The sequence below is a fragment of the Oncorhynchus kisutch genome, linkage group LG26 (assembly GCF_002021735.2).
Source record: "Oncorhynchus kisutch isolate 150728-3 linkage group LG26, Okis_V2, whole genome shotgun sequence".
Classification (NCBI taxonomy): domain Eukaryota; kingdom Metazoa; phylum Chordata; class Actinopteri; order Salmoniformes; family Salmonidae; genus Oncorhynchus; species Oncorhynchus kisutch.
The window spans coordinates 29,576,325-29,602,692 of NC_034199.2; the positions used below are offsets into that span (position 1 = coordinate 29,576,325).

A 26,368-nucleotide genomic window follows, 5' to 3' on the forward strand; every position below is an offset into this window, starting at 1 on the left:
TCTCAATGCTGCACAGGGAGACTAGGCTGCCTTGACACACACAAACATACACACACACACACCAGGCAGCTCTCTCTCGCCTGTGGTGCAGTAATTAGAGGTGTGTGTGCCCAGTGGGGATCAGTAATGGGTTTCTCCTGAAAGCCCAGGAGGACAGGAGAGGGTGTGTGTGTGTGTGTGTGTGGGGGGGGGGGGGGGGGTCAGTCTAGAGCTAGTCCATTTCTTAGAAACGTCTTATAATTGTTTGGTTCATTAGCAGTATTGAGCTGTGTGACTGACTGACTGGTCCAGTAGCAGTACTTTAGCTGTAAAGCTGGCTGGCTGACTGGTTCAGTAGCAGTACTTTAGCTGTGTAGCTGACTGACTGGTTCAGTAGCAGTACTTTAGCTGTGTAGCTGACTGACTGGTTCAGTAGCAGTACTTTAGTTGTGAAGCTGACTGACTGGTCCAGTAGCAGTACTTTAGCTGTGAAGCTGACTGACTGGTTCAGTAGCAGTAGTTTAGCTGTGAAGCTGACTGACTGGTCCAGTACCAGGTCTTTAGCTGTGTAGCTGACTGACTGGTCCAGTAGCAGTACTTTAGCTGTGTAGCTGACTGCAGGTACTCAATAAGGAGTTAATGATGATTAATAGACTGCACTCTGGTTGTACTATACCATTACACACACACACACACACACTGGCAGCAGGAAAGAAGTGTGTGCATGTTTGTGTTACACATTTTGTTGTCAACATTCTACAACCAAAGCTAGTTTGAAGGACTTTGTAGTACAATTGTAGGTACTATCTACGGACTATCAGTAACATATCAACTAACTATCTAGTAACCCTAACCTTAACCCTTATACTAACCCTAAACCTAACCCTTAGCCTAACCGTAGCCCTAACCCTTATTCTAAACCTAACCGTAACCTTATCAACTATCCAAATAAAGTGTAACCCCGGAGCTAATGGAATGATATAATCAGGGGAATGTGTTGTACATTAGAGCTTCATGATGTGTGTGTGTAATGAGCCACGGAATGCAAGAGTACTACCCTCCCTCTCTTCTCATCTGTCATTCCATCTCTCTTTATCCGCCCCTCTCTCTCTCTCCCTTTCTTCTCATCTGTCATTCTGCATGGTGTTCATGCCAGTGGCAGGATGTGGAAAGAGAGGGAGCACACACACACACACACTGGCCTTGCGTCAGCTCTGACTTTAGATGTGTTCTGAGTTGTGCTGTTTTCTGCGCCTAGAGCTTCAGGCTGCTGTCAGATCAGTTAGAGCTTCAGGCTGCTGTCAGATCAGTTAGAGTTTCAGGCTGCTGTCAGATCAGTTAGAGCTTCAGGCTGCTGTCAGATCAGTTAGAGCTTCAGGCTGCTGTCAGATCAGTTAGAGCCCCGGGCTGTGTCTGTCTGTCTCAGGGCAGGATTGGACATACACTCTGGCAGTCCTTTCATCAGGTTGACATCACATGACCACTGGAGACAAGCAGCAGGGCTACATCCTGCTTACAGACATCAACAACAGCAGAATCCAAATCTGCCAAGAGGCTGACACTAATGGTTCTTCCCAGTGTGGACAGGCAGATTTGTAAAACTTTCATTGTCTTGTTGAGCTAGGCCAATGACTGTATTTGAATGGACAAATCCATTGATCACGAGACAGCATTCATTTCTAAAAATGTAAAACCACCAGTTTAATTTAGGAAATCTATTCCCAAATATTCCCACGAATAAAAAAGAGACATACAGTACGTGATCATGTCTCAAGGTAAGCATGGTATAAAAAAATGATTGTTATTTTCACGATCTCTTTTTGGGCTTAGTTGTGGTCAATTTGCAGTGTACAACTTATTATACAGTGCTTTCACAAATTATTCAGACCCCTTGACTTATTCCACATTTTGTTGTGTTACAGACTGAATTCAAAATGGATAAAATATTAATATACACACAATACCCCATAATGACAAAGTGAAAACATGTTTTTAGTAACGTTGGGAAATTTATTGAGAATGAAATACAGAAGTATTCACACCCTTGAGTCAATACATGTTTGAATCACCTTTGGTAGTGATTACAGCTGTGAGTCTTTCTGGGTAAGTCTCTAAGAGCTTTGCACACCTGGATTGTACAATATTTGCACACTCTTTTTTTAATACTTCAAGCTCTGTCAAGTTGGTTGATGATCATTGCTAGACAGCCATTTTCAAGTCTTGCCATAGATGTTCAAGACTATTTAAGTCAAAACTGTAAATAGGCCACTCAGGAGCATTCAATGTCATCTTGATAAGCAACTCCAGTGTATATATGGCCTTGTGATTTAGGTTATTGTCCTGCTGAAAGCTGAATTTGTCTCCCAGTGTCTGGTGGAAAGCAGACTGAACCAGGTTTTCCTCTAGGATTTTGCCTGTGCTTAGCTCTATTGCGTTTATTTTAATTTAAAAAAACATCTTAATCCTCGACGCTGACAAGCATACCCATAACATGACGCTTTCTTTGCCACATTTTTTGCACTTTTACTTTAGTGCCTTATTGCGAACAGGATGTATGTATGTTTTGGGATATTTTTATTCTGTACAAGTTTCCTTCTTTCCAGTCTGTATAGGTTAGTAATGTGGAGTAACTACAATGTTGTTGATCCATCACCAGTTTTCTCCTGTCACAGCCATTAAACTCTGTAACTGTTTTAAAGTCAACATTGGTCTCATGGTGAAATTCCTGAGTGGTTTCCTTCCTCTCCGGCAACTGAGTTAAGAAGGGCGCCTGCATCTTTGTAGTGACTGGGTGTGTTGATTCACCATCCAAAGTGTAACTAATAACTTCATCATGCTCAAAAGGATATTCAATGTCTTCAAATTCAAATTCAAAAACCTTTTTTTTTTACCCATATACCCGTAGGTGACCTTCTTTGGTCTTTGTGTTTGAATTTGTGTTTGAAATTCACTGCTCAACTGAGGGAACTTACAGATAATTGTATATGTGGGGTACAGAGATGTCGTGGTTATTTAAAAATCATGTTTAACACTATTACTGCACACATATTCCATGCAACTTAATATGTGACTTGTTAAGCACATTTTTACTCCTAAACTTATTTAGGCTTGCCATAACAAAGGGTATGAATATTTATTCACTCAAGACATTTCAGCATTTCAGCTTTTCATTTTTAATTCATTTGTAAAATTCTACAAACATAATTCCACTTTGACATTATGGGGTATTGTGTGTAGGCCAGTGAAAACAAATCTCAATTTAATACATTTTAAATTCAGCCTGCAACATAACAAATAGTGGAAAAAGCTAGAGGTGTGACTACTTTCTGTAATTATGTTCCGCCCCCCTGACCATCCAGCCCAACAAAATCCGTCCTGCAGCTGAATCTATACTGAACACAAATATAAACGCAACATGTAATGTGTTGGTCCCATGTTTCATGAGCTGATATAAAAGATCCCAGAAATTTTCCAGACGCACAAAAAACGTATTTCTCTCAAATTTTGTGCACAAATTTGTTCACATCCCTGTTAATGAGCATTTTTCCTTTGCCACGGTACTCCATCCACCTGACATGTGTGGCATATCAAAAAAACGATTAAACAGTATGATCATTACACAGGTGCACCTTGTGGAAAATAAAAGGCCACTCTAAAATGTGCAGTTTTGTCACACAATACAATGTCACAGATGTCTGAAGTTTTGAGGGAGTGTGCAATTTGCATTTGGCAGTACTTCCAACCGGCCTCACAACCACAGACCACATGTATGGTGTTGTGTGGACGAGTGGTTTGCTGATGTCAACGTTGTGAACTGAGTGTCCCAGATCCTGAGGCTCATTGTTGTGCCATTCATCCGACACTATCACCTCATGTTTCAGCATGATAATGCACAGCCCCAAGGATCTGTACACATTCATGTAAGCTGAAAATGTCCCAGTTCTTCCATGGCCTGCATACTCACCAGATATGTCACCCATTGAGCATGTTTGGGATGTTCTGGATCGATGTGTATGACAATGTGTTCCAGTTCCTGCCAATATCCAGCAACTTGGCCATAGAGGAGTGGGTCAACATTCCACAGACCACAATTAACAGCCTGATCAACTCTGTGTGAAGGAGATGTGTTGCTCTGAATGAGACCAATGGTGGTCACACCGGATTCTGACTGGTTTTCTGAGCCACGCCCCTCACCCTTTTTTAAGGTATCTGTGACCAACAGATGCATATCTTTATTCCCAGTCATGTGAAATCCATAGATTAGGGCCTAATGAATTAATTTCAATTGACTGATTTCCTTATATGATCTGTAACTCAGTAAAACCTTTGAAATTGTTGCATGTTGCGTTTATATTTTATAGTTGCTTATCTCTGGTATAGGGTCTGTCTTCTCTCTCCTCCAGAGTTTACCCACCCTGCCCTGTGGGAAGGTATAACGTGTCTCCTCTCTCTCCTCCAGAGTTTACCCGCCCTGCCCTGTGGGAAGGTCTAACGTGTCTCCTTTCCCTCCTCCAGAGTTTACCCGCCCTGCCCTGTGGGAAGGTCTAACGTGTCTCCTCTCTCTCCTCCAGAGTTTACCCACCCTGCCCTGTGGGAAGGTCTAACGTGTCTCCTCTCCCTCCTCCAGAGTTTACCCGCCCTGCCCTGTGGGAAGATCTAACGTGTCTCCTCTCTCTCCTCCAGAGTTTACCCGCCCTGCCCTGTGGGAAGGTATAACGTGTCTCCTCTCTCTCCTCCAGAGTTTACCCACCCTGCCCTGTGGGAAGGTCTAACGTGTCTCCTTTCCCTCCTCCAGAGTTTACCCACCCTGCCCTGTGGGAAGGTCTAACGTGTCTCCTCTCTCTCCTCCAGAGTTTACCCACCCTGCCCTGTGGGAAGGTCTAACGTGTCTCCTCTCCCTCCTCCAGAGTTTACCCGCCCTGCCCTGTGGGAAGATCTAACGTGTCTCCTCTCTCTCCTCCAGAGTTTACCTGCCCTGCCCTGTGGGAAGGTCTAACGTGTCTCCTCTCCCTCCTCCAGAGTTTACCCGCCCTGCCCTGTGGGAAGGTCTAACATATTTCCTCTCTCCACTCCAGAACATCCTTGCCCTGTGGGAAGGTCTAACTTATCTCCTCTCTCTCCTCCAGAGTTTACCTAATCTAACCCTAACCCTGCCCTGTGGAAAGGCTCTCTATTCCTACGAGGGGAAGGAACCTGGAGACCTGCAGTTTGCAAAAGGGGACATCATCATCCTGCGACGTAAAGTTGACGACAACTGGTACCATGGGGAGCTGAACAGTTGTCATGGTTTCCTGCCAGCTAGTTACATCGCGTTGTTACGGCCGCTGAGCCAAACTCCGCCCACTGGAAAGGCCTTGTACGACTTTGAAGTCAAAGACAAAGATCAGGACAAAGACTGTCTGGCCTTCTCGAAGGTACACACACACACATGCACGCACACACAAACCTAAACACACGAACACACGCTGACTCACTGTAATCCACTGTGTGTGTATCTATGAATACGTTTACATGGACACTGATCAAATAAAATGTCATTTTATTGGTCCCGTACACATATTTTGCAGATGTTATTGCAGGTGCATCAAAATGCTTATGTTTCTAGCTCCAACAGTACAGTAATACCTAACAAAACAAAACAATACACGCAAAAATGAAGACATATCAGAACGAGTATTGTCAGAGTGTGGAATATAAATATATATACAAAAGTATATGGACATCCCTTCAGATTAGTGGATTCGGCTATTTCAGCCAGACCCATTGCTGATGTAACAGTAAAGCTTCTGTCCCTCTCTCCTCGCCCCTACCTGGGCTTGAACCAGGGACCCCCTGCACACCTCAACAACTGCCTTCTAAGAAGCATCGTTACCCATCGCTCCACAAAAGCCCTGGCTCTTGCAGGGCAAGGGGAACAACTACTTCAAGGTCTCAGAGCGAGTGACGTCACCGATTGAAACGTTATTAGAGCGCACCCCGCAAACTAGCTAGTCATTTCACATCGGTTACACTGACAGCTGTATAAAATCGAGCACACAGCCATGCAATCTCCATAGACAAACATTGGCAGTAGAATGGCCTTACTGAAGAGCTCAGTGACATTCAACGTGGCACCATCATAGGATGCCACCTTTCCAACAAATCAGTATGTCAAATTTCTGCCCTGCTAGAGCAACCCCGGGCAACTGTAAGTGCTGTTATTGTGACGTGTACAATTCTAGGAGCAACAACGGCTCAGCCGAGAAGTGGTACACAAGCTAACAGAACGGGACCGTCGAGTGCTGAAGCACGTAGTTCGGAAAAAATCGTCTGTCTTCGGTTGCAACTCTCACTACCGAGTTCCAAACTGCTTCTGGAAGCAACGTCAGCACATCAACTGTTTGTCGGCAGCTTCATGAAATGGGTTTTCATGACCGAGCAGCTGCACACAAGCCTAAGATCACCATGCGCAATGCCAAGTGTCGGCTGGAGTGATGATTTACTCTTCAAATCAAATTGTATTAGTCACATGCGCCGAATACAACAGGTGTAGACCTTACAGTGTAATGCTTACTTACAAGCCCTTAACCAACAATGCAGTTTAAAAATACAAATAAGAATAGGAAATAAAAGTAACAAGTAGTTAAAGAGCAGCATCAAAATAACAATAGCGAGACTATTTACAGCGGGTACCAACAGAGGGTACCGGTACAGAGTCAATGTGCGGTGGCACCGGTTAGCCGAGGCAATTGAGGAAATATGTACATGTACAGTGCCTTACGAAAGTATTCGGCCCCCTTGAACTTTGCGACCTTTTGCCACATTTCAGGCTTCAAACATAAAGATATAAAACTGTATTTTTTTGTGAAGAATCAACAACAAGTGGGACACAATCATGAAGTGGAACGACATTTATTGGATATTTCAAACTTTTTTAACAATTCAAAAACTGAAAAATTGGGCGTGCAAAATTATTCAGCCCCTTTACTTTCAGTGCAGCAAACTCTCTCCAGAAGTTCAGTGAGGATCTCTGAATGATCCAATGTTGACCTAAATGACTAATGATGATAAATACAATCCACCTGTGTGTAATCAAGTCTCCGTATAAATGCACCTGCACTGTGAGTCTCAGAGGTCCGTTATAAGCGCAGAGAGCATCATGAAGAACAAGGAACACACCAGGCAGGTCCGAGATACTGTTGTGAAGAAGTTTAAAGCCGGATTTGGATACAAAAAGATTTCCCAAGCTTTAAACATCCCAAGGAGCACTGTGCAAGCGATAATATTGAAATGGAAGGAGTATCAGACCACTGCAAATCTACCAAGACCTGGCCGTCCCTCTAAACTTTCAGCTCATACAAGGATAAGACTGATCAGAGATGCAGCCAAGAGGCCCATTAGCACTCTGGATGAACTGCAGAGATCTACAGCTGAGGTGGGAGACTCTGTCCATAGGACAACAATCAGTCGTATATTGCACAATTCTGGCCTTTATGGAAGAGTGGCAAGAAGAAAGCCATTTCTTAAAGATATCCATAAAAAGTGTTGTTTAAAGTTTGCCACAAGCCACCTGGGAGACACACCAAACATGTGGATGAAGGTGCTCTGGTCAGATGAAACCAAAATTGAACTTTTTGGCAACAATTCAAAACGTTATGTTTGGCGTAAAAGCAACACAGCTCATCACCCTGAACACACCATCCCCACTGTCAAACATGGTGGTGGCAGCATCATGGTTTGGGCCTGCTTTTCTTCAGCAGGGACAGGGAAGATGGTTCAAATTGATGGGAAGATGGATGGAGCCAAATACAGGACCATTCTGGAAGAAAACCTGATGGAGTCTGCAAAAGACCTGAGACTGGGACGGAGATTTGTCTTCCAACAAGACAATGATCCAAAACATAAAGCAAAATCTACAATGGAATGGTTCAAAAATAAACATATCCAGGTGTTAGAATGGCCAAGTCAAAGTCCAGACCTGAATCCAATCGAGAATCTGTGGAAAGAACTGAAAACTGCTGTTCACAAATGCTCTCCATCCAACCTCACGGAGCTCGAGCTGTTTTGCAAGGAGGAATGGGAAAAAATGTCAGTCTCTCGATGTGCAAAACTGATAGAGACATACCCCAAGCGACTTACAGCTGTAATCGCAGCAAAAGGTGGCGCTACAAAGTATTAACTTAAGGGGGCTGAATAATTTTGCACGCCCAATTTTTCTGTTTTTGATTTGTTAAAAAAGTTTTAAATATCCAATATTTCGTTCCACTTCATGATTGTGTCTCACAAAAAAATACAGTTTTATATCTTTATGTTTGAAGCCTGAAATGTGGCAAAAGGTCGCAAAGTTCAAGGGGGCCGAATACTTTCGCAAGGCACTGTAGATAGAGTTATTAAACTGACTATGCATAGATGATAACAGAGAGTAGCAGCGGCGTAAAAGAGGGGGGGCAATGCAAATAGTCTGGGTAGCCATTTGATTAGATGTTCAGGAGTCTTATGGCTTGAGGGTAGAAGTTGTTTAGAAACCTCTTGGACCTAGACTTGGTGCTCCGGTACCGCTTGCCTTGGAAAAGCATAGAGAACAGTCTATGACTAGGGTGGCTGGAGTCTTGGACAATTTTTAGGGCCTTCCTCTGACACCACCTGGTATAGAGGTCCTGGATGGCAGGGAGCTTGGCCCCAGTGATGTACTGGGTTGTACGCACTACCCTCTGTAGTGCCTTGCGGTCGGATGCCGAGATGTTGCCATATCAGGCAGTGATGCAACCAGTCTCTCGATGGTGCAGCCGTAGAACCTTTTGAGGATCTGAGGACCCATGCCAAATCTTTTCAGTCTCCTGAGGGAGAATAGGTTTTGTTGTGCCCTCTTCACGACTGTCTTGGTGTGCTTGGACCATGTTAGTTTGTTGGTAATGTGGACACCAAGGAACTTGAAGCTCTTAACCTGCTCCATTACAGCCCCGTCGATGAGAAGGGGGGCGTGCTCAGTCCTCCTTTTCCTGTAGTCCACAATCATCTCCTTTGTCTTGATCGCGTTGAGGGGGAGGTTGTTGTCCTGGTACCACACGGCCAGGTCTCTGACCTCCTCCCTATTGGCTGTCTCGTCGTTGTTGGTGATCAGGCCTACCACTGGTGTGTCATCGGCAAACTTAATGATGGTGTTGGAGTCATGCCTGGCCATGCAGGCATGAGTGAACAGGGAGTATAGGAGGGGACTGATCACGCACCCCTGAGGGACCCCTGTGTTGAGGATCAGCGTGTCGGATGTGTTGTTACCTACCGTTACCACCTGGGGGCTGCCCGTCAGGAAGTCCAGGAGGGAGGTGCAGAGGGAGGTGTTTAGTCCCAGAGTCCTTAGCTTCACCATCTGGCAGTCCGACGGACGAATCTGGGTTTGGCGGATGCCAGGAGAGAACGCTACCTTACACAATCCATAGTGCCAACTGCAAAGTTTGGTGGAGAAGGAAGGGCTGTTTTTCATGGTTCGGGCTAGGCAGCACACAATGACATTCTAGACGATTCTGTGCTTCAAACTTTGTGGCAACCGCTTGGGGACGGCCCCTTTCCTGTTTCAGCATAACAATGCCCCTGTGCACAAAGCGAGGTCCATACAGCAATGGATTGCCGAATATTGGTGTGAAAGAACTTCAGTGGCCTGCACAGAGCCTCATCTAACATCTTTATCCCCTTACACTTGTGTGTATAAGGTAGTAGTTGTGGAATTGTTGGGTTAGGTTAGATTACTCGTTGGTTATTACTGCATTGTCGGAACTAGAAGCACAAGCATTTCGCTACACTCGCATTAACATCTTCTAACCATGTGTATGTGACAAATAAAAATGTGATTTGATTTGATTTGATCGAACACCTTTGGGATGAATTGGAACGCTGATTGCGAGCCAGGCTTAGTAGCCCAACATCAGTGACCAACCTCTCTAATGCTGTTGTGGCTGAATGGAAGCAAGTCCCTGCAGCAATGTTCCAACATCTAGTGGAAAGCCTTCCCAGAAGAGTGGAGTGGAGGCTCTCTATGATACCCTACTGGATGTTTTGTGTTTATCTAAGCAGTCTACCTTCTCCTCCGTCTATCTTTCTCCCTCTCTATCTGAATATAGTTTTTCTCCTCCTATGTGGGAGAGCGAGAGAGTAACCCCCCTTCTCTAGCACAGTGTTTGTGATAAACAGTGATTTGTATTCCCTCTGCTCCTCTCCTCTTCAAAGCTCATCATTTGTTCATGCTGTTACACACTCTAGGTGAGGACACTGGCGAATGGAACATATCTCGTTCTCTCTCATTCTCTGTGTGTGTGTTCCTCAGCAGCACCTGGCCTCATACACTCTCTCAGGATGGGGCTGAGGGCCAAGTCAGGACAGAGAGACACAGACATGCACTTCCTTTTCGCACACACAGAATCACAGCTGCAGTTCCCTAGCTAAATTACTAAATGGAAGGATGGGTTTAAATTCAAAGAGAGAATGAGAGGGAGGCGGAGAGGGAGAGGGAGACAGAGAGGGAGACGGAGAGGGAGACGGAGAGGGAGACAGAGAGGGAGACGGAGAGGGAGACAGAGAAGGAGACGGAGAGGGAGACGGAGAGGGAGACAGAGAGGGAGACGGAGAGGGAGACAGAGAGGGAGACGGAGAGGGAGACAGAGAGGGAGAGGGAGACAGAGAGGGAGACAGAGAGGGAGACGGAGAGGGAGACAGAGAGGGAGACGGAGAGGGAGACAGAGAGGGAGACGGAGAGGGAGACGGAGAGGGAGACGGAGAGGGAGACAGAGAGGGAGACGGAGAGGGAGACAGAGAGGGAGACGGAGAGGGAGACGGAGAGGGAGACGGAGAGGGAGACAGAGAGGGAGACGGAGAGGGAGACAGAGAGGGAGACAGAGAGGGAGACAGAGAGGGAGACGGAGAGGGAGACGGAGAGGGAGACGGAGAGGGAGACAGAGAGGGAGTGAATGAGTGAAGGAGAGCAGCATGTAAGCCTGCATGTAACAGGGCCAGTGGGTCAGATAATATATCTCTAGGAGAGAGAGAGAAACCTTATCCCTCTCTTACTGTTTCTCTTTCTACAATCCTCTCCCTCCCTCTCCTTATTTCCCTCTGTGATGATGAGAATTTAGTAGAGACAGTGGTATCATTAGGTCAGGGGCAGAGGCAGAAGGGGGCAGGCCAAGTTAGAGAGGGAGAGGGGAGATAGTGTGGGAGAGTGAGAGAAAGAGTGAGAGAAAGAGAGACTCACACATGGTGATTTTAATGCAGGGAAATCAGTTTTACCCCATTTTTTATCAGCATGTCACCACCAAAAAGAGGAGAGAGAGAGAGAGAGATAGAGAGAGATGAATATAAGCTTAATTCCTGTTTTGTCCTTATAAACCATACTGTCTGTTCAATAGGATGAGGTTCTGACGGTGATCAGACGAGTGGATGACAACTGGGCAGAGGGCATGCTGGGAGATAAGATCGGGATCTTCCCCATCCTCTATGTAGAGGTAACAACAAACACACACGGGGGGGGTCTTATTAGATAGGGATACATCAATAATTAAGAGTCTTCCATCACTTTGACTCGACGGGAGGCTATGTGTGCGTGCGTATGTGTGTTGTGAAGGGGGGAGGTTAGGGTTAGTAGGGGGGGACATAATGAGGGTGTCCCAGCTGGAGGCGTGTGGAGCGTTGGGGGAGGGAGGAAGGAGCTCTGTCCTCTCTCCTTGTCTCCTATGGTGGTGTAGCTGTGCGCTGTTAACCCTTCACACCTTTAACACAAGAAGAGCCTAGAGGGTCATGTGGACGTCATAACACACTGTCGTTGTTAGAATCTTAATATCACAAATTGAAGGAGGACATTTTTGACTGGTTTCCCTCTGCTGCCAGTCCTACTCCCAACAGTTGAAGGTGCCCTGCCCCGTTGATAATTACCCCCATAAATGCCTCGAAATAGCATATATAAAATGTATTCATTAGACTGTTAGAATGTTGACGTCCAAACACACACAAATACACACACTGTATGGCACAGTGAGCACAGGGCTGCTCAGATGAAAGATGATCACAGAGAGAAAGAAAGTACAGGGTGAAGGATGGTTCTGCCTCAGAGAACAACGCACACACACACACACACACACACACACACAAACTCTCACACCATTTCTGGTGAGGTAAAAGGTGAAGGCCCTTGTGAATAGTGTAAAGAGACAGTCACACATTCAGGTATATTGTGTATACTGTGGGAACATATGCATGAGATGGGGAGAGGAATTCACTGTCTGTCTGTGTCTGAGTGTGTATTTGACCTTCATAGAGAAAGACTGTGTGTGCGTCTCCATTCGTCCCCTGAGAGTAATGCCGTCAGTGCAGGATCAATCTAACAGGCTCATTAGCATATGTTCTGATTAGCATATCTATTAATATGGAGATGGCGACGTCTCACACACTGAGACAGATCCACTCTGTCCTGCCCCCCTTCAGTCTATACTCACACACTGAGACAGATCCATTCTGTCCTGCCCCCTACAGTCTATACTCACACACTGAGACAGATCCACTCTGTCCTGCCCTCTACAGTCTATACTCACACACTGAGTCAGATCCACCCTGTCCTGCACACACTGAGACAGATTCACTCTGTCCTGCCCTCTACATTCTATACTCACACACTGAAACAGATCCACTCTGTCCTGCCCCCTACAGTCTATACTCACACACTGAGTCAGATCCACTCTGTCCTGCCCCCTACAGTCTATACTCACACACTGAGACAGATCCACTCTGTCCTGCCCCCTACAGTCTATACTCACACACTGAGACAGATCCACTCTGTCCTGCCCTCTATAGTCTATACTCACACACTGAGACAGATCCACTCTGTCCTGCCCTCTACAGTCTATACTCACACACTGAAACAGATCCACTCTGTCCTGCCCTCTACAGTCTATACTCACACACTGAGACAGATCCACTCTGTCCTGCCCCCTACAGTCTATACTCACACACTGAGACAGATCCACTCTGTCCTGCCCTCTACAGTCTATACTCACACACTGAGACAGATCCATGCTGTCCTGCCCCCTACAGTCTATACTCACACACTGAGTCAGATCCATTCTGTCCTGCCCCATACAGTCTATACTCACACACTGAGACAGATCCACTCTGTCCTGCCCTCTACAGTCCATACTCACACACTGAGACAGATCCACTCTGTCCTGCCCCCTACAGTCTATACTCACACACTGAGTCAGATCCACTCTGTCCTGCCCCCTACAGTCTATACTCACACACTAAGACAGATCCACTCTGTCCTGCCCTCTACAGTCTATACTCACACACTGAGACAGATCCACTCTGTCCTGCCCTCTACAGTCTATACTCACACACTGAGACAGATCCACTCTGTCCTGCCCCCTACAGTCTATACTCACACACTGAGTCAGATCCATTCTGTCCTGCCCCATACAGTCTATACTCACACACTGAGACAGATCCACTCTGTCCTGCCCTCTACAGTCTATACTCACACACTGAGACAGATCCACTCTGTCCTGCCCCCTACAGTCTATACTCACACACTGAGTCAGATCCACTCTGTCCTGCCCCCTACAGTCTATACTCACACACTGAGACAGATCCACTCTGTCCTGCCCTCTACAGTCTATACTCACACACTGAGACAGATCCACTCTGTCCTGCCCCCTACAGTCTATACTCACACACTGAGTCAGATCCATTCTGTCCTGCCCCATACAGTCTATACTCACACACTGAGACAGATCCACTCTGTCCTGCCCTCTACAGTCCATACTCACACACTGAGACAGATCCACTCTGTCCTGCCCCCTACAGTCTATACTCACACACTGAGTCAGATCCACTCTGTCCTGCCCCCTACAGTCTATACTCACACACTAAGACAGATCCACTCTGTCCTGCCCTCTACAGTCTATACTCACACACTGAGACAGATCCACTCTGTCCTGCCCTCTACAGTCTATACTCACACACTGAGACAGATCCACTCTGTCCTGCCCCCTACAGTCTATACTCACACACTGAGTCAGATCCATTCTGTCCTGCCCCATACAGTCTATACTCACACACTGAGACAGATCCACTCTGTCCTGCCCTCTACAGTCTATACTCACACACTGAGACAGATCCACTCTGTCCTGCCCCCTACAGTCTATACTCACACACTGAGTCAGATCCACTCTGTCCTGCCCCCTACAGTCTATACTCACACACTGAGACAGATCCACTCTGTCCTGCCCTCTACAGTCTATACTCACACACTGAGACAGATCCACTCTGTCCTGCCCCCTACAGTCTATACTCACACACTGAGACAGATCCACTCTGTCCTGCCCCCTACAGTCTATACTCACACACTGAGACAGATCCACTCTGTCCTGCCCTCTATAGTCTATACTCACACACTGAGACAGATCCACTCTGTCCTGCCCTCTACAGTCTATACTCACACACTGAAACAGATCCACTCTGTCCTGCCCTCTACAGTCTATACTCACACACTGAGACAGATCCACTCTGTCCTGCCCCATACAGTCTATACTCACACGCTGAGACAGATCCACTCTGTCCTGCCCCCTACAGTCTATACTCACACACTGAGACAGATCCACTCTGTCCTGCCCTCTACAGTCTATACTCACACACTGAGACAGATCCACTCTGTCCTGCCCCCTACAGTCTATACTCACACACTGAGACAGATCCACTCTGTCCTGCCCTCTACAGTCTATACTCACACACTGAGACAGATCCATGCTGTCCTGCCCCCTACAGTCTATACTCACACACTGAGTCAGATCCATTCTGTCCTGCCCCATACAGTCTATACTCACACACTGAGACAGATCCACTCTGTCCTGCCCTCTACAGTCCATACTCACACACTGAGACAGATCCACTCTGTCCTGCCCCCTACAGTCTATACTCACACACTGAGTCAGATCCACTCTGTCCTGCCCCCTACAGTCTATACTCACACACTAAGACAGATCCACTCTGTCCTGCCCTCTACAGTCTATACTCACACACTGAGACAGATCCACTCTGTCCTGCCCTCTACAGTCTATACTCACACACTGAGACAGATCCACTCTGTCCTGCCCTCTACAGTCTATACTCACACACTGAGACAGATCCACTCTGTCCTGCCCCCTACAGTCTATACTCACACACTGAGACAGATCCACTCTGTCCTGCCCCCTACAGTCTATACTCACACACTGAGTCAGATCCACTCTGTCCTGCCCCATAAAGTCTATACTCACACGCTGAGACAGATCCACTCTGTCCTGCCCCCTACAGTCTATACTCACACACTGAGTCAGATCCATTCTGTCCTGCCCCATACAGTCTATACTCACACACTGAAACAGATCCACTCTGTCCTGCCCCCTACAGTCTATACTCACACACTGAGTCAGATCCACTCTGTCCTGCCCCCTACAGTCTATACTCACACACTGAGACAGATCCACTCTGTCCTGCCCCCTACAGTCTATACTCACACACTGAGTCAGATCCACTCTGTCCTGCCCCCTACAGTCTATACTCACACACTGAGACAGATCCACTCTGTCCTGCCCTCTACAGTCTATACTCACACACTGAGACAGATCCACTCTGTCCTGCCCCCTACAGTCTATACTCACACACTGAGTCAGATCCATTCTGTCCTGCCCCATACAGTCTATACTCACACACTGAGACAGATCCACTCTGTCCTGCCCTCTACAGTCCATACTCACACACTGAGACAGATCCACTCTGTCCTGCCCCCTACAGTCTATACTCACACACTGAGTCAGATCCACTCTGTCCTGCCCCCTACAGTCTATACTCACACACTAAGACAGATCCACTCTGTCCTGCCCTCTACAGTCTATACTCACACACTGAGACAGATCCACTCTGTCCTGCCCTCTACAGTCTATACTCACACACTGAGACAGATCCACTCTGTCCTGCCCCCTACAGTCTATACTCACACACTGAGTCAGATCCATTCTGTCCTGCCCCATACAGTCTATACTCACACACTGAGACAGATCCACTCTGTCCTGCCCTCTACAGTCTATACTCACACACTGAGACAGATCCACTCTGTCCTGCCCCCTACAGTCTATACTCACACACTGAGTCAGATCCACTCTGTCCTGCCCCCTACAGTCTATACTCACACACTGAGACAGATCCACTCTGTCCTGCCCTCTACAGTCTATACTCACACACTGAGACAGATCCACTCTGTCCTGCCCCCTACAGTCTATACTCACACACTGAGTCAGATCCATTCTGTCCTGCCCCATACAGTCTATACTCACACACTGAGACAGATCCACTCTGTCCTGCCCTCTACAGTCTATACTCACACACTGAGACAGATCCACTCTGTCCTGCCCCCTACAGTCTATACTCACACACTGAGTCAGATCCACTCTGTCCTGCCCCCTACAGTCTATACTCACACACTGAGACAGATCCACTCTGTCCTGCCCTCTACAGTCTATACTCACACACTGAGACAGATCCACTCTGTCCTGCCCCCTACAGTCTATACTCACACACTGAGACAGATCCACTCTGTCCTGCCCCCTACAGTCTATACTCACACACTGAGACAGATCCACTCTGTCCTGCCCTCTATAGTCTATACTCACACACTGAGACAGATCCACTCTGTCCTGCCCTCTACAGTCTATACTCACACACTGAAACAGATCCACTCTGTCCTGCCCTCTACAGTCTATACTCACACACTGAGACAGATCCACTCTGTCCTGCCCCATACAGTCTATACTCACACGCTGAGACAGATCCACTCTGTCCTGCCCCCTACAGTCTATACTCACACACTGAGACAGATCCACTCTGTCCTGCCCTCTACAGTCTATACTCACACACTGAGACAGATCCACTCTGTCCTGCCCCCTACAGTCTATACTCACACACTGAGACAGATCCACTCTGTCCTGCCCTCTACAGTCTATACTCACACACTGAGACAGATCCATGCTGTCCTGCCCCCTACAGTCTATACTCACACACTGAGTCAGATCCATTCTGTCCTGCCCCATACAGTCTATACTCACACACTGAGACAGATCCACTCTGTCCTGCCCTCTACAGTCCATACTCACACACTGAGACAGATCCACTCTGTCCTGCCCCCTACAGTCTATACTCACACACTGAGTCAGATCCACTCTGTCCTGCCCCCTACAGTCTATACTCACACACTAAGACAGATCCACTCTGTCCTGCCCTCTACAGTCTATACTCACACACTGAGACAGATCCACTCTGTCCTGCCCTCTACAGTCTATACTCACACACTGAGACAGATCCACTCTGTCCTGCCCTCTACAGTCTATACTCACACACTGAGACAGATCCACTCTGTCCTGCCCCCTACAGTCTATACTCACACACTGAGACAGATCCACTCTGTCCTGCCCCCTACAGTCTATACTCACACACTGAGTCAGATCCACTCTGTCCTGCCCCATAAAGTCTATACTCACACGCTGAGACAGATCCACTCTGTCCTGCCCCCTACAGTCTATACTCACACACTGAGTCAGATCCATTCTGTCCTGCCCCATACAGTCTATACTCACACACTGAAACAGATCCACTCTGTCCTGCCCCCTACAGTCTATACTCACACACTGAGTCAGATCCACTCTGTCCTGCCCCCTACAGTCTATACTCACACACTGAGACAGATCCACTCTGTCCTGCCCCCTACAGTCTATACTCACACACTGAGTCAGATCCACTCTGTCCTGCCCCCTACAGTCTATACTCACACACTGAGACAGATCCACTCTGTCCTGCCCTCTACAGTCTATACTCACACACTGAGACAGATCCACTCTGTCCTGCCCTCTACAGTCTATACTCACACACTGAGACAGATCCACTCTGTCCTGCCGCCTACAGTCTATACTCACACACTGAGACAGATCCACTCTGTCCTGCCCCATACAGTCTATACTCACACACTGCCCTCTATAGTCTATACTCACACACTGAGTCAGATCCACTCTGTCCTGCCCCCTACAGTCTATACTCACACACTGAGACAGATCCACTCTGTCCTGCCCTCTACAGTCTATACTCACACACTGAGACAGATCCACTCTGTCCTGCCCTCTACAGTCTATACTCACACACTGAGACAGATCCACTCTGTCCTGCCCTCTACAGTCTATACTCACACACTGAGACAGATCCACTCTGTCCTGCCCCCCCACAGTCTATACTCACACGCTGAGACAGATCCACTCTGTCCTGCCCTCTACAGTCTATACTCACACACTGAGACAGATCCACTCTGTCCTGCCCCCTACAGTCTATACTCACACACTGAGTCAGATCCATTCTGTCCTGCCCCATACAGTCTATACTCACACACTGAAACAGATCCACTCTGTCCTGCCCCCTACAGTCTATACTCACACACTGAGTCAGATCCACTCTGTCCTGCCCCCTACAGTCTATACTCACACACTGAGACAGATCCACTCTGTCCTGCCCCCTACAGTCTATACTCACACACTGAGTCAGATCCACTCTGTCCTGCCCCCTACAGTCTATACTCACACACTGAGACAGATCCACTCTGTCCTGCCCCCTACAGTCTACACTCACACACTGAGACAGATCCACTCTGTCCTGCCCCATACAGTCTATACTCACACACTGAGACAGATCTACTCTGTCCTGCCCTCTACAGTCCATACTCACACACTGAGACAGATCCACTCTGTCCTGCCCTCTACAGTCTATACTCACACACTGAGACAGATCCACTCTGTCCTGCCCTCTACAGTCTATACTCACACACTGAGACAGATCCACTCTGTCCTGCCCTCTACAGTCTATACTCACACACTGAGACAGATCCACTCTGTCCTGCCCCCTACAGTCTATACTCACACACTGAGACAGATCCACTCTGTCCTGCCCCCTACAGTCTATACTCACACACTGAGTCAGATCCACTCTGTCCTGCCCCATACAGTCTATACTCACACGCTGAGACAGATCCACTCTGTCCTGCCCCCTACAGTCTATACTCACACACTGAGTCAGATCCATTCTGTCCTGCCCCATACAGTCTATACTCACACACTGAAACAGATCCACTCTGTCCTGCCCCCTACAGTCTATACTCACACACTGAGTCAGATCCACTCTGTCCTGCCCCCTACAGTCTATACTCACACACTGAGACAGATCCACTCTGTCCTGCCCCCTACAGTCTATACTCACACACTGAGTCAGATCCACTCTGTCCTGCCCCCTACAGTCTATACTCACACACTGAGACAGATCCACTCTGTCCTGCCCTCTACAGTCTATACTCACACACTGAGACAGATCCACTCTGTCCTGCCCTCTACAGTCTATACTCACACACTGAGACAGATCCACTCTGTCCTGCCGCCTACAGTCTATACTCACACACTGAGACAGATCCACTCTGTCCTGCCCCATACAGTCTATACTCACACACTGCCCTCTATAGTCTATACTCACACACTGAGTCAGATCCACTCTGTCCTGCCCCCTACAGTCTATACTCACACACTGAGACAGATCCACTCTGTCCTGCCCTCTACAGTCTATACTCACACACTGAGACAGATCCACTCTGTCCTGCCCTCTACAGTCTATACTCACACACTGAGACAGATCCACTCTGTCCTGCCCTCTACAGTCTATACTCACACACTGAGACAGATCCACTCTGTCCTGCCCCCCACAGTCTATACTCACACGCTGAGACAGATCCACTCTGTCCTGCCCTCTACAGTCTATACTCACACACTGAGACAGATCCACTCTGTCCTGCCCCCTACAGTCTATACTCACACACTGAGTCAGATCCATTCTGTCCTGCCCCATACAGTCTATACTCACACACTGAAACAGATCCACTCTGTCCTGCCCCCTACAGTCTATACTCACACACTGAGTCAGATCCATTCTGTCCTGCCCCATACAGTCTATACTCACACACTGAAACAGATCCACTCTGTCCTGCCCCCTACAGTCTATACTCACACACTGAGTCAGATCCACTCTGTCCTGCCCCCTACAGTCTATACTCACACACTGAGACAGATCCACTCTGTCCTGCCCCCTACAGTCTATACTCACACACTGAGTCAGATCCACTCTGTCCTGCCCCCTACAGTCTATACTCACACACTGAGACAGATCCACTCTGTCCTGCCCTCTACAGTCTATACTCACACACTGAGACAGATCCACTCTGTCCTGCCCTCTACAGTCTATACTCACACACTGAGACAGATCCACTCTGTCCTGCCGCCTACAGTCTATACTCACACACTGAGACAGATCCACTCTGTCCTGCCCCATACAGTCTATACTCACACACTGCCCTCTATAGTCTATACTCACACACTGAGTCAGATCCACTCTGTCCTGCCCCCTACAGTCTATACTCACACACTGAGACAGATCCACTCTGTCCTGCCCTCTACAGTCTATACTCACACACTGAGACAGATCCACTCTGTCCTGCCCTCTACAGTCTATACTCACACACTGAGACAGATCCACTCTGTCCTGCCCTCTACAGTCTATACTCACACACTGAGACAGATCCACTCTGTCCTGCCCCCACAGTCTATACTCACACGCTGAGACAGATCCACTCTGTCCTGCCCTCTACAGTCTATACTCACACACTGAGACAGATCCACTCTGTCCTGCCCCCTACAGTCTATACTCACACACTGAGTCAGATCCATTCTGTCCTGCCCCATACAGTCTATACTCACACACTGAAACAGATCCACTCTGTCCTGCCCCCTACAGTCTATACTCACACACTGAGTCAGATCCACTCTGTCCTGCCCCCTACAGTCTATACTCACACACTGAGACAGATCCACTCTGTCCTGCCCCCTACAGTCTATACTCACACACTGAGTCAGATCCACTCTGTCCTGCCCCCTACAGTCTATACTCACACACTGAGACAGATCCACTCTGTCCTGCCCCCTACAGTCTACACTCACACACTGAGACAGATCCACTCTGTCCTGCCCCATACAGTCTATACTCACACACTGAGACAGATCCACTCTGTCCTGCCCCCTACAGTCTATACTCACACACTGAGACAGATCCACTCTGTCCTGCCCCCTACAGTCTATACTCACACACTGAGACAGATCCACTCTGTCCTGCCCTCTACAGTCTATACTCACACACTGAAACAGATCCACTCTGTCCTGCCCCCTACAGTCTATACTCACACACTGAGTCAGATCCATTCTGTCCTGCCCCATACAGTCTATACTCACACACTGAGACAGGTCCACTCTGTCCTGCCCTCTACAGTCTATACTCACACACTGAGACAGATCCACTCTGTCCTGCCCCCTACAGTCTATACTCACACACTGAGTCAGATCCATTCTGTCCTGCCCCATACAGTCTATACTCACACACTGAAACAGATCCACTCTGTCCTGCCCCCTACAGTCTATACTCACACACTGAGTCAGATCCACTCTGTCCTGCCCCCTACAGTCTATACTCACACACTGAGACAGATCCACTCTGTCCTGCCCCCTACAGTCTATACTCACACACTGAGTCAGATCCACTCTGTCCTGCCCCCTACAGTCTATACTCACACACTGAGACAGATCCACTCTGTCCTGCCCTCTACAGTCTATACTCACACACTGAGACAGATCCACTCTGTCCTGCCCTCTACAGTCTATACTCACACACTGAGACAGATCCACTCTGTCCTGCCGCCTACAGTCTATACTCACACACTGAGACAGATCCACTCTGTCCTGCCCCATACAGTCTATACTCACACACTGAGACAGATCCACTCTGTCCTGCCCTCTACAGTCTATACTCACACGCTGAGACAGGTCCACTCTGGCCTGCCCTCTACAGTCTGTACTCACACACTGAGACAGATCCACTCTGTCCTGCCCTCTACAGTCTATACTCACACACTGAGTCAGATCCACTCTGTCCTGCCCCCTACAGTCTATACTCACACACTGAGACAGATCCACTCTGTCCTGCCCTCTACAGTCTATACTCACACACTGAGACAGATCCACTCTGTCCTGCCCTCTACAGTCTATACTCACACACTGAGACAGATCCACTCTGTCCTGCCTCCTACAGTCTATACTCACACGCCTAGACAGATCCACTCTGTCCTGCCCCCTACAGTCTATACTCACACACTGAGTCAGATCCATTCTGTCCTGCCCCATACAGTCTATACTCACACACTGAAACAGATCCACTCTGTCCTGCCCCCTACAGTCTATACTCACACACTGAGTCAGATCCACTCTGTCCTGCCCCCTACAGTCTATACTCACACACTGAGACAGATCCACTCTGTCCTGCCCCCCTACAGTCTATACTCACACACTGAGTCAGATCCACTCTGTCCTCCCCCCTACAGTCTATACTCACACACTGAGACAGATCCACTCTGTCCTGCCCTCTACAGTCTATACTCACACACTGAGACAGATCCACTCTGTCCTGCCCTCTACAGTCTATACTCACACACTGAGACAGATCCACTCTGTCCTGCCGCCTACAGTCTATACTCACACACTGAGACAGATCCACTCTGTCCTGCCCCATACAGTCTATACTCACACACTGCCCTCTATAGTCTATACTCACACACTGAGTCAGATCCACTCTGTCCTGCCCCCTACAGTCTATACTCACACACTGAGACAGATCCACTCTGTCCTGCCCTCTACAGTCTATACTCACACACTGAGACAGATCCACTCTGTCCTGCCCTCTACAGTCTATACTCACACACTGAGACAGATCCACTCTGTCCTGCCCTCTACAGTCTATACTCACACACTGAGACAGATCCACTCTGTCCTGCCCCCCACAGTCTATACTCACACGCTGAGACAGATCCACTCTGTCCTGCCCTCTACAGTCTATACTCACACACTGAGACAGATCCACTCTGTCCTGCCCCCTACAGTCTATACTCACACACTGAGTCAGATCCATTCTGTCCTGCCCCATACAGTCTATACTCACACACTGACACAGATCCACTCTGTCCTGCCCCCTACAGTCTATACTCACACACTGAGTCAGATCCACTCTGTCCTGCCCCCTACATTCTATACTCACACACTGAGACAGATCCACTCTGTCCTGCCCCCTACAGTCTATACTCACACACTGAGTCAGATCCACTCTGTCCTGCCCCCTACAGTCTATACTCACACACTGAGACAGATCCACTCTGTCCTGCCCTCTACAGTCTATACTCACACACTGAGACAGATCCACTCTGTCCTGCCCTCTACAGTCTATACTCACACACTGAGACAGATCCACTCTGTCCTGCCGCCTACAGTCTATACTCACACACTGAGACAGATCCACTCTGTCCTGCCCCATACAGTCTATACTCACACACTGAGACAGATCCACTCTGTCCTGCCCTCTACAGTCTATACTCACACGCTGAGACAGGTCCACTCTGGCCTGCCCTCTACAGTCTGTACTCACACACTGAGACAGATCCACTCTGTCCTACCCTCTACAGTCTATACTCACACACTGAGTCAGATCCACTCTGTCCTGCCCCCTACAGTCTATACTCACACACTGAGACAGATCCACTCTGTCCTGCCCTCTACAGTCTATACTCACACACTGAGACAGATCCACTCTGTCCTGCCCTCTACAGTCTATACTCACACACTGAGACAGATCCACTCTGTCCTGCCTCCTACAGTCTATACTCACACGCTGAGACAGATCCACTCTGTCCTGCCCCCTACAGTCTATACTCACACACTGAGTCAGATCCATTCTGTCCTGCCCCATACAGTCTATACTCACACACTGAAACAGATCCACTCTGTCCTGCCCCCTACAGTCTATACTCACACACTGAGTCAGATCCACTCTGTCCTGCCCCCTACAGTCTATACTCACACACTGAGACAGATCCACTCTGTCCTGCCCCCTACAGTCTATACTCACACACTGAGTCAGATCCACTCTGTCCTCCCCCCTACAGTCTATACTCACACACTGAGACAGATCCACTCTGTCCTGCCCTCTACAGTCTATACTCACACACTGAGACAGATCCACTCTGTCCTGCCCTCTACAGTCTATACTCACACACTGAGACAGATCCACTCTGTCCTGCCGCCTACAGTCTATACTCACACACTGAGACAGATCCACTCTGTCCTGCCCCATACAGTCTATACTCACACACTGCCCTCTATAGTCTATACTCACACACTGAGTCAGATCCACTCTGTCCTGCCCCCTACAGTCTATACTCACACACTGAGACAGATCCACTCTGTCCTGCCCTCTACAGTCTATACTCACACACTGAGACAGATCCACTCTGTCCTGCCCTCTACAGTCTATACTCACACACTGAGACAGATCCACTCTGTCCTGCCCTCTACAGTCTATACTCACACACTGAGACAGATCCACTCTGTCCTGCCCCCCACAGTCTATACTCACACGCTGAGACAGATCCACTCTGTCCTGCCCTCTACAGTCTATACTCACACACTGAGACAGATCCACTCTGTCCTGCCCCCTACAGTCTATACTCACACACTGAGTCAGATCCATTCTGTCCTGCCCCATACAGTCTATACTCACACACTGAAACAGATCCACTCTGTCCTGCCCCCTACAGTCTATACTCACACACTGAGTCAGATCCACTCTGTCCTGCCCCCTACAGTCTATACTCACACACTGAGACAGATCCACTCTGTCCTGCCCCCTACAGTCTATACTCACACACTGAGTCAGATCCACTCTGTCCTGCCCCCTACAGTCTATACTCACACACTGAGACAGATCCACTCTGTCCTGCCCCCTACAGTCTACACTCACACACTGAGACAGATCCACTCTGTCCTGCCCCATACAGTCTATACTCACACACTGAGTCAGATCCACTCTGTCCTGCCCCCTACAGTCTATACTCACACACTGAGACAGATCCACTCTGTCCTGCCCTCTACAGTCTATACTCACACACTGAGACAGATCCACTCTGTCCTGCCTCCTACAGTCTATACTCACACACTGAGACAGATCCACTCTGTCCTGCCCTCTACAGTCTATACTCACACACTGAGACAGATCCACTCTGTCCTGCCCCCCACAGTCTTTACTCACACGCTGAGACAGATCCACTCTGTCCTGCCCTCTACAGTCTATACTCACACACTGAGACAGATCCACTCTGTCCTGCCCTCTACAGTCTATACTCACACACTGAGACAGATCCACTCTGTCCTGCCCCCTACAGTCTATACTCACACACTGAGACAGATCCACTCTGTCCTGCCCCATACAGTCTATACTCACACACTGAGACAGATCCACTCTGTCCTGCCCCCTACAGTCTATACTCACACACTGAGACAGATCCACTCTGTCCTGCCCCCTACAGTCTATACTCACACACTGAGACAGATCCACTCTGTCCTGCCCTCTACAGTCTATACTCACACACTGAAACAGATCCACTCTGTCCTGCCCTCTACAGTCTATACTCACACACTGAGACAGATCCACTCTGTCCTGCCCCATACAGTCTATACTCACACGCTGAGACAGATCCACTCTGTCCTGCCCCCTACAGTCTATACTCACACACTGAGACAGATCCACTCTGTCCTGCCCTCTACAGTCTATACTCACACACTGAGACAGATCCACTCTGTCCTGCCCCCTACAGTCTATACTCACACACTGAGACAGATCCACTCTGTCCTGCCCTCTACAGTCTATACTCACACACTGAGACAGATCCATGCTGTCCTGCCCCCTACAGTCTATACTCACACACTGAGTCAGATCCATTCTGTCCTGCCCCATACAGTCTATACTCACACACTGAGACAGATCCACTCTGTCCTGCCCTCTACAGTCCATACTCACACACTGAGACAGATCCACTCTGTCCTGCCCCCTACAGTCTATACTCACACACTGAGTCAGATCCACTCTGTCCTGCCCCCTACAGTCTATACTCACACACTAAGACAGATCCACTCTGTCCTGCCGCCTACAGTCTATACTCACACACTGAGACAGATGCACTCTGTCCTGCCCTCTACAGTCTATACTCACACACTGAGACAGATCCACTCTGTCCTGCCCCCTACAGTCTATACTTACACACTGAGACAGATCCACTCTGTCCTGCCCTCTACAGTCTATACTCACACACTGAGACAGATCCACTCTTTCCTGCCCCCTACAGTCTATACTCACACGCTGAGACAGATCCACTCTGTCCTGCCCTCTACAG

At 48.3% G+C, this 26,368-nt stretch overlaps 1 protein-coding gene across 1 annotated transcript in view; it reads left to right on the forward strand.

Annotated features, from left to right (window-relative positions):
* Positions 1–26,368, forward strand: part of LOC109877777 (E3 ubiquitin-protein ligase SH3RF3) — a 127,886-nt gene that overhangs the window by 80,622 nt on the left and 20,896 nt on the right. Inside the window, exons 2-3 of the mRNA XM_031806086.1 lie at positions 5,106–5,393; positions 11,355–11,450. Coding sequence (XP_031661946.1) covers positions 5,106–5,393; positions 11,355–11,450 — 384 coding nt within the window. The remainder of the gene's footprint in view (positions 1–5,105; positions 5,394–11,354; positions 11,451–26,368) is intronic.